This window comes from Macrosteles quadrilineatus, unplaced genomic scaffold, assembly GCF_028750875.1.
Source record: "Macrosteles quadrilineatus isolate MER2022 unplaced genomic scaffold, UCM_ALF_1.0 Scaffold_9__3_contigs__length_116548681, whole genome shotgun sequence".
NCBI lineage: Eukaryota > Metazoa > Arthropoda > Insecta > Hemiptera > Cicadellidae > Macrosteles > Macrosteles quadrilineatus.
Window position 1 is genome coordinate 115463408 of NW_026542602.1, and position 16146 is coordinate 115479553.

The 16146-nt window shown below is 34.8% G+C and overlaps 2 protein-coding genes across 2 annotated transcripts in view; both read right to left on the reverse strand.

The window, feature by feature from the left end:
• Positions 1-16146, reverse strand: part of LOC129001941 (protein dimmed-like) — a 196146-nt gene that overhangs the window by 47712 nt on the left and 132288 nt on the right. The gene's annotated exons all lie outside the window — the stretch shown is intronic.
• LOC129003754 (uncharacterized) lies at positions 166-2513 on the reverse strand. Its single transcript, XM_054432050.1, has 3 exons — positions 2258-2513; positions 348-611; positions 166-317 (listed from the first exon to the last, which is right to left on the reverse strand). Exons 1-3 carry the CDS (start codon positions 2511-2513, stop codon positions 166-168), a joined length of 672 nt encoding a protein of 223 aa, XP_054288025.1.

The following is a 16146-nucleotide window of genomic DNA, read 5'->3' on the forward strand; positions in this document are numbered from 1 at the left end:
TTTGGTTAATAACATCATTCTGTTGCCTGCCTGCAGAAGAGCCATGGACCCCTGCTACAGAAAGACCACTAAGCCGATGAAGCCGGTGGCTGGAGTGAAAAGGTCCAAACTTCTCCAGGCATTGAATGGGGAAATAAGGAAAGAATGTACTGTCTCCAAGACGATTCAGGAGCCTGGACCTTCTTCTGCTGCTGCCAACACTTCTTCTGGACCTTCTGCTGCTGCCAACACTTCTTCTGGACCTTCCTCTGCTGATGCCAATACTTCAAAGCCTCTGCCTGTCTCCAAGATTTCTCCAGAGCCTGGATCGTCAACTTCTATCGTCAAGAATATTCAAGAGCCTGGACCTTCTTCTTCTGCTGCCAACACTTTGAAACCTAGGCCTCCATCATCGCCATCGTCTTCTTCTTCTTCATCCTCGTCTTTTGACTCCTTGTCTTCATCATCCTCATCCTCGTCTTCTACGTCATCCCCCCGAAAACAAAGAAATATGTCCCCTCTATCAATGCTACTTTCTCCCTTGATTGTCTCCTTACTATCCCCTATCAAATCTCCTGAAAAGCCATCTCCTCCCAAAGATAAGCCGTCTCCTCTCAAAAACAAGTCATCTCCTAACAAAGATAAGTCATCTCCAAAACCTCAAACACCTAACCTAACTCTTCCTAATTTAAATCCATCCTCAAACCAGATTACCAACATAGATTCTCCTGAAATAACCATTCCATTACCTCCACCCAAATCCCTCCCTGCTGCACCTGCTGTTGTAAGAAAACTATTTGCAAAACCCGAGTCCTCAAAAGAATCCCTTCCCTCACAAAAAACCCCTTCTGAAAAAATGCAAAAACTTATGGCAAAAAGACGAGCAGCATTTAAGATCAAGTCTCAATGTACTTATGTTTTCCAAAAAGGGGTGAAAAAAGGTGAGCGCTGTGAAAAATCCTGCTTTTCCGATACCAATGTGTGTAGCCTCCACACTAAGGGGAAAAGCAGGATGGTACCCGCCCAACCTAAAATTGTTAATAATAATCCTGTCACAGAAAATCCTCCATCATTTGAAAGATCAAGACCATCAATTATTGTAAAAACTCAGGCTCAGGAAAAATCTTGCTTATCTGATCCGGCACCGAGCACCTCCCGTGTTGTTGTGATAAACAAGATCTTACCCAGCCAACCACGGACGTCAGGCTTTGCTCGACCCTGTCGTCCACCACAAATTATTGCCAAAAAAACCAGAATTAATAGGTTGCCCAAAAACAAAAAGTTAGAAATTCTAATGATGACACCTAGTGGTGAAGTCATTTTAAAAGAAGGAAATGACAGGTTCCGCCTTAAATTACCAAGAGGCATGACCATCCCGAATACACCACACCGATACTACTTAATTCGTGATCGGTCTTCGGGATTGGTTACAGTAACATTGTAAATTGGTTTTTAGTTTTAACGTGTTTTTATTATTTTCTTTATTTTCCTTTAGTATGCAAAAATTGGGAACGCATTTGTTGTATCATAACAAATGCGTTCCCAATTTTTGCATTCAAAGAGTGACCTTGAGCTTTTCAACCTATTTTATCGTAAAGGTTTAGGAACACATTTGTCATAACCTAATAATGTGTTCCTAAAGTTTTGTGTATAATATATTTAGACCAAGTTATATTTAACATTTTAATCGTTCATATTGTACGATAAAGATTATATTTCTTCAATGCCATGCTGTATAACTTAACAATTCAAGGTAAAATATATATATATATACTTATTTGTAGTAACTTTCTCAGGCTAATTCCTCCATATATATATTCTATTGTTTTTGAACTCTTATCTTTATACTTAAACTTTAAATTATTCCTGGACTTTCAAATTAAATCAAAATAGCATTTATTTAGCAAAACAAAATTTACTTCATATTAGTTCAATACAAAAACTGTTTACAATATTGTTTATATTTTGTCATTATTTGTTTTTTCAATTTAGACAAAAATAAAATGTGCTTGAATTTTATGTTTAGTTTTTCTTATGAAAACCTTATCTATTGTTAATATTCCAAATCATTTTAGGTACTCATAATTAAGACCAATACAGTCATAGAATATTGTTAAAGCGTAATACTGTGCCCAAACAATTAGGTCAAGGTCAAACTGAAGAATTTTTAAAAAACAATAAAATAGCTACATGTTTTATGATTCACTCTCTGAACTAAATGATAATCTTCTACGAACATTACCACAAAACTGTAATATTCGACAAAGTTTGTTTTCACCATTTTCAACTTCATCTGCTTGAACTGGAATCTTTGGTGTTTCACAATAGTCCGAATGAAATTCTTTAATTGGTGTGTCTTCAGTGGGTTGAATTTGTTCATTAATAAACTCTTCGTCCACTTGTTCTTCTAGCATCTCTTGCAAGTCCTCGTCACTTTCTGTATCGTTTTCTTCCACATTCCCTGCTTCATCAAAATCAGTCGCTAAGATTCTGGGCTCTACTCCAGTAAGGTATGTGTGGTCTGTAGGAGACATTGTGAATGTGTATGCTAAACCCCTATTTCAGGTGTTATTTATAAAATACTTAAGCCATTGGTGGGGGGTTTAACACGCCCCTTCATTGAATAAAAATGGAGTGGGGGTTATACACTGTGCTATATATATGAGTCCTGAGCCCCACCCATATCATTACTGTGAATACAACCATGCAGTGTGTAATGTAGATAGTTTTCTAAGTAGTGTCTTAAACCTGCAAAAATGTATCAATGTGAAAATTGTTGGGAGTCTTTTGAGGATGAATTGCTCTTAAATATTCATCATGAACTCTTACATAGACCTAATGAATCTTCAACACCGATGGAATATGAAGATTTCGTTGAAGACCCCTTCTTGCAACAGAATAGATCAACAGTTATACAGTATGCACCACCAAACCAACAATTGTCAGTAGAAATATTAGCTCAATCATTTCCTAAAGCAATAGTAAACCATTTCAAAATTTCTAATAACAATTATGAATTGTCAGATTTTATTTTAAAAGCTAAACCCCTTATCATAGAAACACTAGAAAAGGAACTAACCAGACTTAATTTTATCAAATTCGGCTTGCTCTTGGACACTAGATTTACAAATGTGCAAAATGAGGTTTCCCCGCGGGGGTTTATAACACGAAATAAATCGATCATGGTAACCAGTGATATAGAGGCTGAAGTCGACAGTTGCTTACAAGAAATTGTTGTTAAAATATCTGAACATGAAGGAAGAGGGTCTGGGTGGTCTTTGCTAAGTGTAGACAGTTTAGATATACGTGTACATAAACATGGATATGGTGATAGAGGTAGTAGTTTCATTCCACTGCCTAAAAAAATTGCTGATACAAGAACTTGTATAAATGTTCAAAATGAGGACAATGAATGTTTTAAATATGCACTTTTAGCAAAGTTTGTTGAAGATAGGAATGCCTATAGACCTAGCCGGTATTATAGTGAAGTGGCTCATAAATATAATTTCTCAGGTTTGTCTTACCCAGTGTCTTTAAAAGATATCAAGAGATTTGAAAAACAGAATCTTAATTCATCAGTTAATGTCTATGGATTGGATGAGTCTAATAATGTTTTTCCCATTCAGGTTACATCTCATGAGCGTAAAGACCATACTGATCTTTTACTCCTCACAAATGGTAAAATCTCACATTATGTATACATCAAAAACTTTAATGCACTTTTATCAAGACAACTATCCAAAAGGAAGATGAGACTCACTATTTGCAAACGTTGTTTTTGCTATGTTGCCAAACCATTTCAGATGGGTGGTAAGGAATGGTTACTTGACCACCAACGTCTCTGCAATAGTAAGGATGAAGTAAGGGTTAAATTACCTCCCCCTAATAGAGCTTTTATTAAATTCAACAAAACCGCTCAACAATATCGAATACCAATTGTTATATATGCAGACTTTGAGTCATCATTAGTTCCTTTAGTTATAGATGAGTGTGATCAAAGTAAAATTAAAAAATTTCAATTTCATGAACCAAACAGCTTTTGTTTAATGCTTAAATCAACTTTGGAAGAAGATCATCTACGTCGGTATGGGTTAACAACCCAACCACTTGTATATCGAGGTGAAAATGCTGCTAAGACATTTGTAGATAACCTGTATGATATAGCTAATAAGGTAGAAAAACTGTATAGTTATGTATTTCCGATGAACAATCTTCAACATGATGAATTGACATTCCATGAAAGTGCGGATAGATGTTACCTTTGTGACTGTAGTTTTACAGAAGACAACAGGCGTGTGCGTGATCATGATCACCTGACTGGTTTTTACAAAGGCCCTGCTTGCAACAGGTGTAACATTAATTTTAAATTACCAAAGTTTATCCCTGTAGTGTTCCACAATTTAAGTGGATATGACTCACATTTCATAATTCCTGAATTAGGTAGGGACAAAGGGGCGATTGATGTTTTAGCTACAAGCACGGAGAAATTTATAAGTTTTTCGAAAAAAGTGGGTAAAATAAAATTAAGGTTTGTTGACTCTTTTAGATTCATGGCTTCTAGTTTAGAGAAATTGACAGCTAATTTGCAAAGAGAACACTTTATTGAAACTCAAAAGATTGTTGCATCTGATAAAATGGATTTGGTTCTTCGTAAAGGAGTGTACCCTTATGATTATATTGATAATCCTGAAAGATTCAACGAGACGTCACTGCCACCCATTGAGGCATTTTACAGTCAGTTAAATGATTCTAATATTGACCCTGAAGACTATCAACATGCTTGCCAGGTATGGAACGAGTTAAAAATGAACACCTTAGGCGAGTATAGTGACTTTTATGTGAAGTTAGATGTAACACTTCTTTGCGATATAATGGAGGAATTCCGTAACACCTGTATAGCGGCCTATGGATTAGACCCACTACATTCTTACACCTCACCTGGATTAGCTTGGCAAGCTATGTTAAAAGAAACAAAATGTACATTACAGCTGTTAACAGACATTGATATGGTTCTCATGATTGAATCTAGTATCCGTGGAGGGCTTACCCAGAGTGTTACACGACATGTAAAAGCAAATAATAAACACATTCCAGGCTTCAAGAAGGAGGACCCATCAGTTTATCTAGGGTATTTTGACGCTAATAACTTATATGGGTGGGCAATGTCAAACCCACTTCCATATGGTAATTTTCAATGGATTGATCCAATATTATTAGGTGATGTGACAACTATCCCAAAAAATGGCGACACCGGATTTATAATTGAGTGTGATTTTGAATACCCATCCACACTTCATGATCATCACTATGATTTACCTCTATTAGCTAAATCCGAAATACCACCGGAGGGAAAACACCCTAAGCTGATGATGACGCTTAACGACAAGAAACGCTATGTTGCCCATTTTTGGGTTGTCCAACAAGCCATTGAACTCGGTCTAAAATTAAAAAAAGTTCACCGTGTTTTACAGTTTAATCAATCATGTTGGTTAAAAACATATATTGACTCAAACACAAAAAGAAGAGCTGCAGCATCATCAGCTTTCCAAAAGGACTTTTTTAAGCTGATGAATAATGCGATATTTGGAAAGACCTTAGAAAATAAAAGAAAACATAAAAATGTTAAGTTAGTATCGGATCCCAAAAAGGTAGAAAAACTTGTAAGGCAACCAAATTTTAAATCATCTATTATCATAAATGAAAATCTTGTTTGTGTGTCAATGGACAAAACTACTATTAAAATGGATAGACCTATGTATGTTGGTATGTGTATACTTGACATTTCAAAAACACACATGTACGACTTTCATTATAACAAGATGGTTTCATTTTACGGAAGAGACAATATTGGAATTATATATATGGATACCGACGCATTCCTTTATTGGATCAAAACTCATGATATGTATGAAGATTTACGAACATTTATGTATAAAGACGATTTCGACTTTTCTGACTACCCGAGGGATCATCATAACTATGACAATGGTAAACACAAAAAGGTGTTAGGAAAGTTCAAAGACGAAACAAATGGAATCCCTTTGGAAGAAGTAGTAGCACTGATGTCGAAGCTATACTCATTAAAATTATACACTGGAAGTACTGACAGTGATATTGGTGTAATAAAAAAGGCAAAAGGAATCAAAAGTTTATATTTGAAGAAGAAACTTTTTTGAAATTGAGAATATAGACAATTTAACTGTAGATAATGTAAAACTCAAAGAAGGAAGACATGGTAAACTATTACCCGATAGTGTTAGGGCTATTGTAAGTGGACCATCCAATTGTGGAAAAACTAATGTTGTATTTAACTTGTTAACAAACCCACATGGTTTGCGGTTTAATAATGTTTATATATTTTCAAAATCATTGGCTCAACCTAAATATCAACTATTAGATAAAATAATTTCAGACGTAAAAGAGGTATCTTTATTCAAATTTGATGCAAGCAGTGAAATACTACAACCTGGTGAAGCTAAACCTCATTCTGTATTCATATTCGATGACGTGTCGTGTGAAAATCATGACACGATAAGAAACTACTTTTCCATGGGGAGACACAACAGTATAGACTGTATATACATTGGTCAAACATATAGCAAAATTCCAAAACAATTAATAAGGGATAATGCAAATGTAATTATAATTTTTAAACAAGATGAGATGAATTTAAAACACATATATAATGATCATGTAGGTGTTGATATGCCATTTGAAATGTTAAAAACAATATGTTGTAAGGCTTGGGGTGAAAAATATGGATTTGTTGTAATTGATAAGGATCAAACTATAAAAAACGGGCGATATCGAATAGGGTTTGATAGGTTCGTTATAATACACTAACAGTTATAAACCTTATCTATTAGTAGATTGAATTTCATCTTGAGAACATGGGTAGCCAAGAAAAGCTTATAAAGGAAATAAAAACACTAAGTGATTCCATTAGAAGAAAAAACAGGGCTCTAAGAATGGGAATAAGTGAAAGAGATAGGTATTTAGAAACAACATTTAAACCTATCATTGAACCCATAAAAGACTTGTCACACACATTTTCTAAATCAATTCAAACTAAAGATAGTGAAATGTTACTACCTGTATCGAAATCAGAAGTACAAGATGGTGGTTTAGAACCAGTAACGACTTATAACGACTACGAGGATTTAGAAGAATTTGAGGATGCTGAGGAGAGTGATGAATCGGATAAAGATTCTAGAGAAGGGGATCAAACTTTAGAAATTCCTGAAGAATATGAAAGTATTAAGAATGCAGATATTCATCCATCTGAAATAAGTAAATTGGGAGAAGATATAACTTCTAAATCTGTGCTTGGAAGGAAGTATTTATTAAAAATGTTACATTCTACAAATGCTAACAGAAAATACCATGTGTATGGTGCTAGACTTGAAGAAAAAGGACTAATGATTGGAAATAGTAAGCTAGACATTGATGAAAATGATGTTATACATGTAGGAAACAAAAAGTATAAGGGGACACCTGGTTTATTCGAACTTATATTTAAAAACAAGCCTGGTAAATATAATAAAAAAGATTTAGTTTTATTTAAAAACATTTGTGCTAAAACAAACCTTCATAGAAAAGGTTACAACTCTAATTTACCAATACATAGAAACCAATCTGTTAAATACACAACTATCATTTCAGAACTATTCCCGTCACAAGTCAAAAGAGTTAAAAGAAGGGCAATGTCATCAATCGACATTGATACAATTCATAAGAGAAAAAGGAAAGATGACATTTCAACTTATTCTGGCGAAGGACTATTTAAAGACTGCTCCAACACTAACGTAATATATTACAACAATGCAAACAAATTAATTGATAGAATGAAATTGATACGTGAAGCTATTGAAGCTGGTCATTCAGGGTTAGAAAACGAATGGGTAGCTTTAGTAGATGAACTGCGCAATCGAGGGATAATTGAGTAATACTAATAACTGCTATTTATTTATTAAAATTACAAAGAAGTAATTGTTGTGCTAATACACTGTATTGTTTGTGTACAAAGCTTACATAGACCAGTTTAATTACCAGTGTTTATTAAACAAATCATATAAATTAAAAGAAAAACCATTTATTAATCATTCGTTGATACATATTTATAGAGTGCACTCTTCATTTGTGATTTTACTATAAAACAAATGTTAAACCACAACCGTGCCATTCGCAATCGAGAGACCTTCAAGAGAGGAAGGGGAATAACATCGACGGCACTTTCTATACTAACTAAACCAGTTGGAGCATTAGTCAACAAAGCTATTGATTTACTGCCTGTGGAATTGCATTTAATTGGTGGTTATCAGTACTGTGGTCCTGGAACAAAATTAAAAAAACGCCTTGCTAGAGGAGATCCGGGAATAAATAAGCTCGATCAAGCTTGTAAAGATCACGATATAGCATATTCAAAATTTGGTAATTTAAAAGACCGATCAGTAGCAGACAAAATACTTGCTGAGAAAGCTTGGCAACGTGTAAAAGCAAGTGATAGTAGTATTGGAGAGAAAGCAGCAGCGTTAGCAGTAGCGGCAGCAATGAAAGGAAAAACAGCTTTTGGTGGAGGAAAAAGGAGAAAAGGAAGACATAGTAATGTTAAGAAACGTGGAGGAAATATAAGAAGGAAACGAAACAGAACTTCTCATAGAAAAAAAAGAACAAACCTACAATTTGGTCTATGATAAAGAACGGAGGAGGGTTATATCTAAGGCCATACCGTGTTTATTAAACAAGAAGAATAAGTTGATAATTCCGGATAAATCCTTAAGCAATATTGAGCTTTTACGATACGCTAGCTGTTTACGCATACCTTTCTTCAGAGGCGTTTTTATGAAGGATGAACTACCATCTGTAGTAAAATATAACGAGACTGGTATAGTGAATCTTGATAATGCTAGAGGTCCTGGCACTCATTGGGTTTGTTACAAAAAACTTGGTGAAATAGTTTACTACTTTGACAGTTTTGGGAACTTACCACCTCCGAAGGAACTTCTTGAATATTTCAAATCTTCAAAAATTATATACTATAACTATGAAGGACAACAACCAGAAGATACATCAATATGTGGCCATTTGTGTTTAGAATTTTTAAAGAAAAGCATTAGTTGTCTATAAATAAGTGGTAATTAACCTATAGCATTCAGTTATGTCTCAGACCCTAACACTATCAGGTAGGAGCTCTGTGCTCTCTATCGATTATTTCCCGCCTATTGAGTTGAGTTCTCTTGATGAGTATGAAATCGGTCTTCTCAGTTTTGAATCGTACAACTCAATACCAAACGTTGATGAAACAAACAACCTGTTTCATTTCGATAAAGATAAAGTAATAACTATTCCAAAAGGTGCATATGAGGTGCAGGACATAAGAGACTATATACAAGAAAAATTCCAAAAAATAACAACAAAGGAAAAGAAATACTATATCCAACTAGGAACCAACAACAATACTTTAAAATCTATGTTAAAGTGTACTGTGGAAGTAGATTTTTCTAAGCCTAATTCCATTGGAAAACTATTAGGATTCGGTAGTATTAAAGCTGAACCTGGAATCAGTTATTACTCAGAAAACGTTGTAGACATTTTTAAAGTAAACACAGTAAGAATAGATTGTAATATAGCCACCGGATCATTCATTAACAACAAACAAGGTCATATGATTTTCCAATTCTTTCCCGCTGTACCACCTGGTTATAAACTGGTAGAGATACCTAATCCTGTAATTTACTTACCAATCACTACCCGGACAATCAGCAACATTACACTAAAAATCATGGACCAAGACAATAGACTGGTAGATTTCAGAAATGAAAGAATTACAGTTTGTTTACACTTAAAGAAAAATAAGAAGTGCGAAAAAAACTGTTTTTCAATTGTGTTTTAATATATAAGTAAATTTCTTTTGGAAAATCATTATTATGTTTGTACACGTTGAAAGTTGAACACCTGAAATGATAAGGCACCACATAATTGATAAATTTGGCCACTCTTTGTATACACAAAAACGTGAGAGACAAGTAGAGCTGGAAGATGATGACGATGAAGAAGATACAAAAAGATTTAGGGTTGCATCTGATTATGAAACAGCACATCAACCGGTAACAAAAGGTTATTTAAACCGTTACTATGTTAATAAACTAGATTTTAAAAGTGTGGAAGAAAAACTTCTTAAAATAGATGAAAAGTTGGACAAATTGAAAGAATTAAGCGATCAATTTTCCACATTAACACAAAACTTGAAATCTTCTAATGATGGTCTTGAGGAAGCGGTAAAAGAAGTAAAAAAGACAATTTCTCCTCCTGAAGGATGTTGCTTTGATGCTAAAAATAGGAGAATCACTAATGTTGCTCAAGGAATCAACAAAGATGATGTAAGCACTGTTAGCCAAACATTGACATACGATCAGGAAAAAGACATCTTTAAATGTGGTGATAAGGAATTCGACTTGGTTATAAATAATCCATTAACTCCTGTAATAATAGCTAAAGATAGTAGTATAAGTGGATTTGCATCTTATCGTGGTGGAGATTACAAATTTCCCACACATGTATATCGGGTAAAAGATCGGCTTATAACATATATGGGATCAAAGTTTGTTTGGAATGAAGAAGAACGCATGATCAAACCTGAATATGATGGTCAACAACTTAAAAATATATCGAAATATCATTCTGACCCCTCGATATCAAATTAGGGAAATTCTTGACATATCCTGATAATAAGTAGAAAAAATCAGATACTTTACAGAATGAATAGTAGTTATATTATATCAAACATCTTCATTTATATTTTAGATGAAACCAGGACCCCTTAAACTCTAGAGGGTAAGATAAACTTCTGTTCATTTTCTTATGTTAACCCAGTTTATGAATAATGGGACTATCCTTTAAAAAGAAGAGCACTGGTGATTTAAGAGTTAGTAGGCCACCTGCATCAGAAGAGTTAACAGTTGAAAACATAAAATTTCTACAGGATATTGGTCTGCATGTAAACAATAATGGATATACTGGATATAACGCACGGTCCAACTTTCGACGAGACTCTATGGGAAAAGGAGTATCACACCCACAACCCTTACGCTTCATCGAAATTAAACAATAACGATGAAATTAGAATCCCAATCCAACAGCAAGATGTCTACACCCTTCCTTCTGAGAGTTGTTTATACATCGAAGGAACAGTAACAAAAAAGGATGGAACTATAGGAACAACAATCCCTTTCGTTAGTAACCCAATGGCTTTTCTCTTTGATGAAATAAGGTATGAAATTTCAGGAGTTACCATAGACTCTACAAAAAGAGTAGGAATATCTAGTACACTTAAAGGACTATGCTCATTATCACCAAACACAAGAAATTTACTAGAGGTTGCTGGATGGGTTAATCCCAGTTCAGATTCCATAAAACCTAATGCAGATGGTAATTTTGATTTTTCTGTGCCGTTAAAGCTGTTACTAGGTTTTGCTGAGGATTACAATAAGATATTGATTAACGTAAAACAAAAATTGGTCCTGTTACGATCTTCAAATGACAAAGACCTTATTATAGCTCCTCAATCAACGACCGAAGAAGCTTTGGAATGGAAATTATACTTGAATAAGATAGTCTGGAGAGTCCCACACCTGAAACTGGCAGATGAACACAGGATTACACTTTTAAGGCAGTTGAAAGCTGATCGTGACATCGTTCTACCATTCAGAAGCTGGGAATTGCATGAATACCCTATTCTACCTGAGACAGAAAGACATACATGGACTGTAAAGACTTCTAATCATTTAGAAAAACCTAGATATGTGATAGTTGGGCTGCAAACAGACAGAAGGAGTAACATAACTGCTGATGCAACATTATTCGATCATTGTAAACTTAAAAACTGTAAACTGTACCTTAACTCTCAATTCTTCCCATACGACAATTTAAATGTTTCTTTTGGAAAGAAGCGCTATAGTATTTTATACGATATGTATGCTAGATTTCAATCTTCATATTATGGCAAGGCAAACACACCTTTACTATCACCAACTGAATTTATTTCAAAAGCTCCAATCGTGGTTATTGATTGTTCAAAACAAAATGAATCCGTCAAATCTTCTAGTGTGGATATAAAATTAGAAATGGAGTTTGAATCCAACATACCTTCTAATACAAGTGCGTACTGTTTGATTCTTCATGACAAAATTGTGACATACACTCCTTTAACTGGTATAGTAAAGATGGTTTTATAAACCACAGCAAGACAAGGTATAAATAGCAGGCACTTAAACAAGGATTCAGTATATATTTGTCAGTGGTTGAAGCAACATATAATACGGTGGACATGAATTCTGTAACGGACAAAGATAAAAGCAGTACCAAAGTGGAAGAAGAGGTGGTGGTTGGAGGAGAAGAATTTGACGCAAAAGTTAAGCTTTGTGAAGATGAATTATCAGAGTTTCTAAAATTCCATACTCAAGATAACAATGATTTGAACAATTGTGAAAACAATGTCTTTGCATCTAACTCAGTTCTAAAGAGGAAGAAAACCCCCGAAGACGACCTTCCTCTTAATATGTTGATGGATATTTTCCTCCGTATATTTTACCCCATTTCAAGATGTATGACTAAAGGCATTGCAATCGGATTAGTGAAGGACCTGTCATACACACCTAACGCAATTTTAAACCATGGATCAAAAATGTTGTTGTTTTCGGAGCATGCATGGGACTCATTCATAAAACATTTGCACTTAATCGAATGTTATTTAGCTAAAAACATGTTTGGTAAAAAAACGGCTATTCGGTTATTGGATTGTGACATAGAAATAGATATTTATAAGTATCGTGGAGGACAGCAAATACGTTTCAGAGACCTATCAAAACACGATATTAAGATTCAACTAACAAGGGAAGAATTTTATGTTTTGAGTTGTGCCGCTTCACCTGTAACTAGATACATGAAACAACTAACATTTTCAAGCTCTGTAATAAAGGAATATTTAGTGGATGCTATGGATCAATACCCCGACTCCCAGATTCTACACGGACCGATCGATACATCAATTTTTAATCGAATCCCCTATGAGGTTGAAATGTGGCGGAGTATAAAAGACTACGAGATTAATAAGACCACAACAAATGAAGTAAAAGAAACTATTGAAGAAACACAGCCCATCTAAGTGTGTAATGGTTTGAAATTTAAAAAAAACTAATTTAACCTCGTGGGGTAGGCCTACTGGGGATGATGCCCACGTTAAATATACATCAACGCGCCTTAACTGTACGGCCTGGTATAGATATAAAACCTACCGTGGTGTGGAAATCAGTTACTTAACATTCTTACCATGGAGCAGAGGGTATGGTTCGCAGACAAAGTTAAAACAATAGAAGAGAAACCATGTGTAATTGAGTTCCAAGCTTTTCGTGGAAATACAAATGAATATGTTGTTAAGGAGTTAGTAATTTTAGATTTATTAACATACGTTGTCTATCCCTTTATGTTTAAACCACCACATCCTTTTAAAAAACTTAATACTAAAGCCAAGTTAACTAATAAGTGGCTTACTAGGAATTTTCATCTCATTGCATGGAACGAAGGTTTTTTAGATTACAACACCATCTATGATGTAATGTACCACTATTGTGCAGAATTCAACCGTATATACACTAAAGGTTTGGAAAAACGAAACTGGATTCAAAAATATACCATTGGCAACGTGATTGATGTACCGATTGACTCACATTTTAATGTGTGTTATGACAGTATTTGTCTTGCAGGCAAAAACAAATGTCATCGTAAAGCTCATTGTGCTTTAAAAAATGCATACCGTTTAGCATCATTCCTAAACCAAAAGGAGAGCTGTGGTAGTGGGGGAATCGATGGGTATAAATATGAGGAAAGTGTGCAGACAACACATCAGTATTGTTCTAACCTAGGACAGGAAAACACCTACAGCTTGGTCGATAAAGATGGCATCTCAACTCCAGAACCTTGTTGATCAGTTCAACACTCATTCAAAGTCAAGTGTTTTAATTACTAAAAAGTGTTCGGAACTTAAAGAACAAAAACATTATATTGTGCATACAATGAAGAAAATGGAAACATCTATTGGGGATGCTATTTTAGTCTCCTTAAGCGATGCACCTTTTACTCCAGGAGATGAACCAAAGTTCCAAATGTTTCTTCCAAAACGGTTTGTCAACATGTTACAGAATGAGGATCTACGCAGCATAGAACCTGGCTCACTCTATTTGGTGTCTCATGGAGTTAGTGGAAACAACTCTACAGAACTGTCTCTGCACTGTTGTTAGAATATTGTACATATGATTGTATATAAATAAAAAGTTATAAAGTATGATGTTAGTATTTTGTTTAAAATACTAACATGATATTTTTTAAAAACTAATATGGATGACCTTGGCCTAAATCAGAAACAAAATTATACAAACGATTACATACGAGCTAACCCCCACCCCTCTTTTTATTTGCGTATAAAACGTTGCTAACAGTTGGGCTTTTATCATTTGGATCCTAGCAAGCCATCTAGTACCTTAACATGTCTGCAACCATTTTGAAGATTAAGATTGCCTTTCCAAACTATACCCACTTTCAAACTAGGTTGAATTCTTTTGAAAAAAGTCTACTTAACTCTGTCGTAAACAATTCCAAATGGGAATTATCCGAAGCTGGATTTTTTTACACGGGGAAAAATGATGAAACTATATGTTACTACTGTGGAGGAGGATTAAAGGATTGGCAAGAAGAAGATGATCCATGGCAAGAACATGCGCGATGGTTTCCAAGATGTCCCTTTGTGATTGTTAACAAGGGACAAGACTTTGTGGACAAACATTCCAAGCAAATATATAAAAATGCGATAGTTAAAAAGAGATGCTCAACCAAAGGCTTGGGAACAAACGAACCGGTGCAAAAACAAGGCTCGGAGTGCATAGTATGTTTGTCAGCAGAAAGGGAAATTGTGTTTTTACCTTGCAAGCATTTTTGCAGCTGCATTATGTGCGCTCTAAGTGTTGACGATTGTGTTTATTGCAGAACCCCTATTATTTCTGTGATGAAAATATTTATGGTGTAATACGAGGCCCCCTTCGAAAAGATTAGTGGTGGGGGGTAGCTAGGGGGGGGGAGTGAGTTTACCTATAAATACATGAAGGTAGTTACATGCTTTCAATCGTTCTGAGGACTTGCTAGAGGCAACTTCAGCTCAACACAACAATCATGTCTCTCAAAGTTAAGTTTGTCCAGTACGACGATGTTTACCTTTCAACCTACCATGACATTGAGGTTTTTGCTGAAGAGTTGAGAGTTCTAATTGCAAGTGGGTATGCAATTACAATAACAACAACAGCTAACAGCACTCTGCTTCCAGACTACGGAGCTTACAAACCACCATGCCCCAATCGAAGAAAATTTGATACCGACCATTCATCAGCATTCAACATATTATACGGAAGCAGCAGCTCTACGACGAAGAACGATTCCAACACTTCTTAGATTTAACTTAGATATAACTACTGTACATTATTAATACTATTTATGATTGTAATAAAAATAAATGAAAAAATAAAAAATATTCTGCACTATTTATCCATTAGTGCAGAATATTTTTTAAAAACAGATTCAAACGACCTTGACCTAATAACAATACCGTCTACAACATCTGTGATCACACACATCACCAGAGTACATGCCCAGCCCTGACTACGATACTCCCTATCACTATATTCTTACCTAATTACATTAATTATGACGTCATGTGATAATAACCGTCCTTCCCTCTACTGGTATCATAATTAGACGAAATCCAATTGAGAAAATTTTTATTTTGCATTGCTATAACTTAAAAACTACCTAAATTGCAGTACTAATTTAGATGGTATAATTTATATGATGTAAAAAATATATTGTTATTCCTATTTAATTGGGCTCGTTTAATTGGAACTATCACTTGATTTTTGAGAAGCACTTTAGATTCTATTTAGTTTCAGAGAAATATCGTTGTCCAGTTCCAAGCAAGACAACATTTATTTTCAGACGTGATAACAATCACTTCAAAAAAAAAATTCCCATTCACTAAACAAATTACCCGCAACTCATGTCTACGCACAGGCCATGCCTAAATAGACACATTTCCAAATAAGTTGATTAGGTATTTTTTTTTATCTC

Excerpts from the sequence above, each read along its gene's own strand:
- LOC129003754 (XM_054432050.1), bottom strand. The coding sequence starts at position 2,513 with ATGTCTCCTACAGACCACACATACCTTACTGGAGTAGAGCCCAGAATC. Across the intron at positions 612-2,257 it reads AGCAGATGAAGTTGAAAATG|GAGATGACTTGTTTTTGAGA; the intron begins GTGAAAACAAAC and ends TATCTTTGTTAG. Across the intron at positions 318-347 it reads GTTGGCAGCAGAAGAAGAAG|AAGTTGACGATCCAGGCTCT; the intron begins GTCCAGGCTCTT and ends TCTTGACGATAG.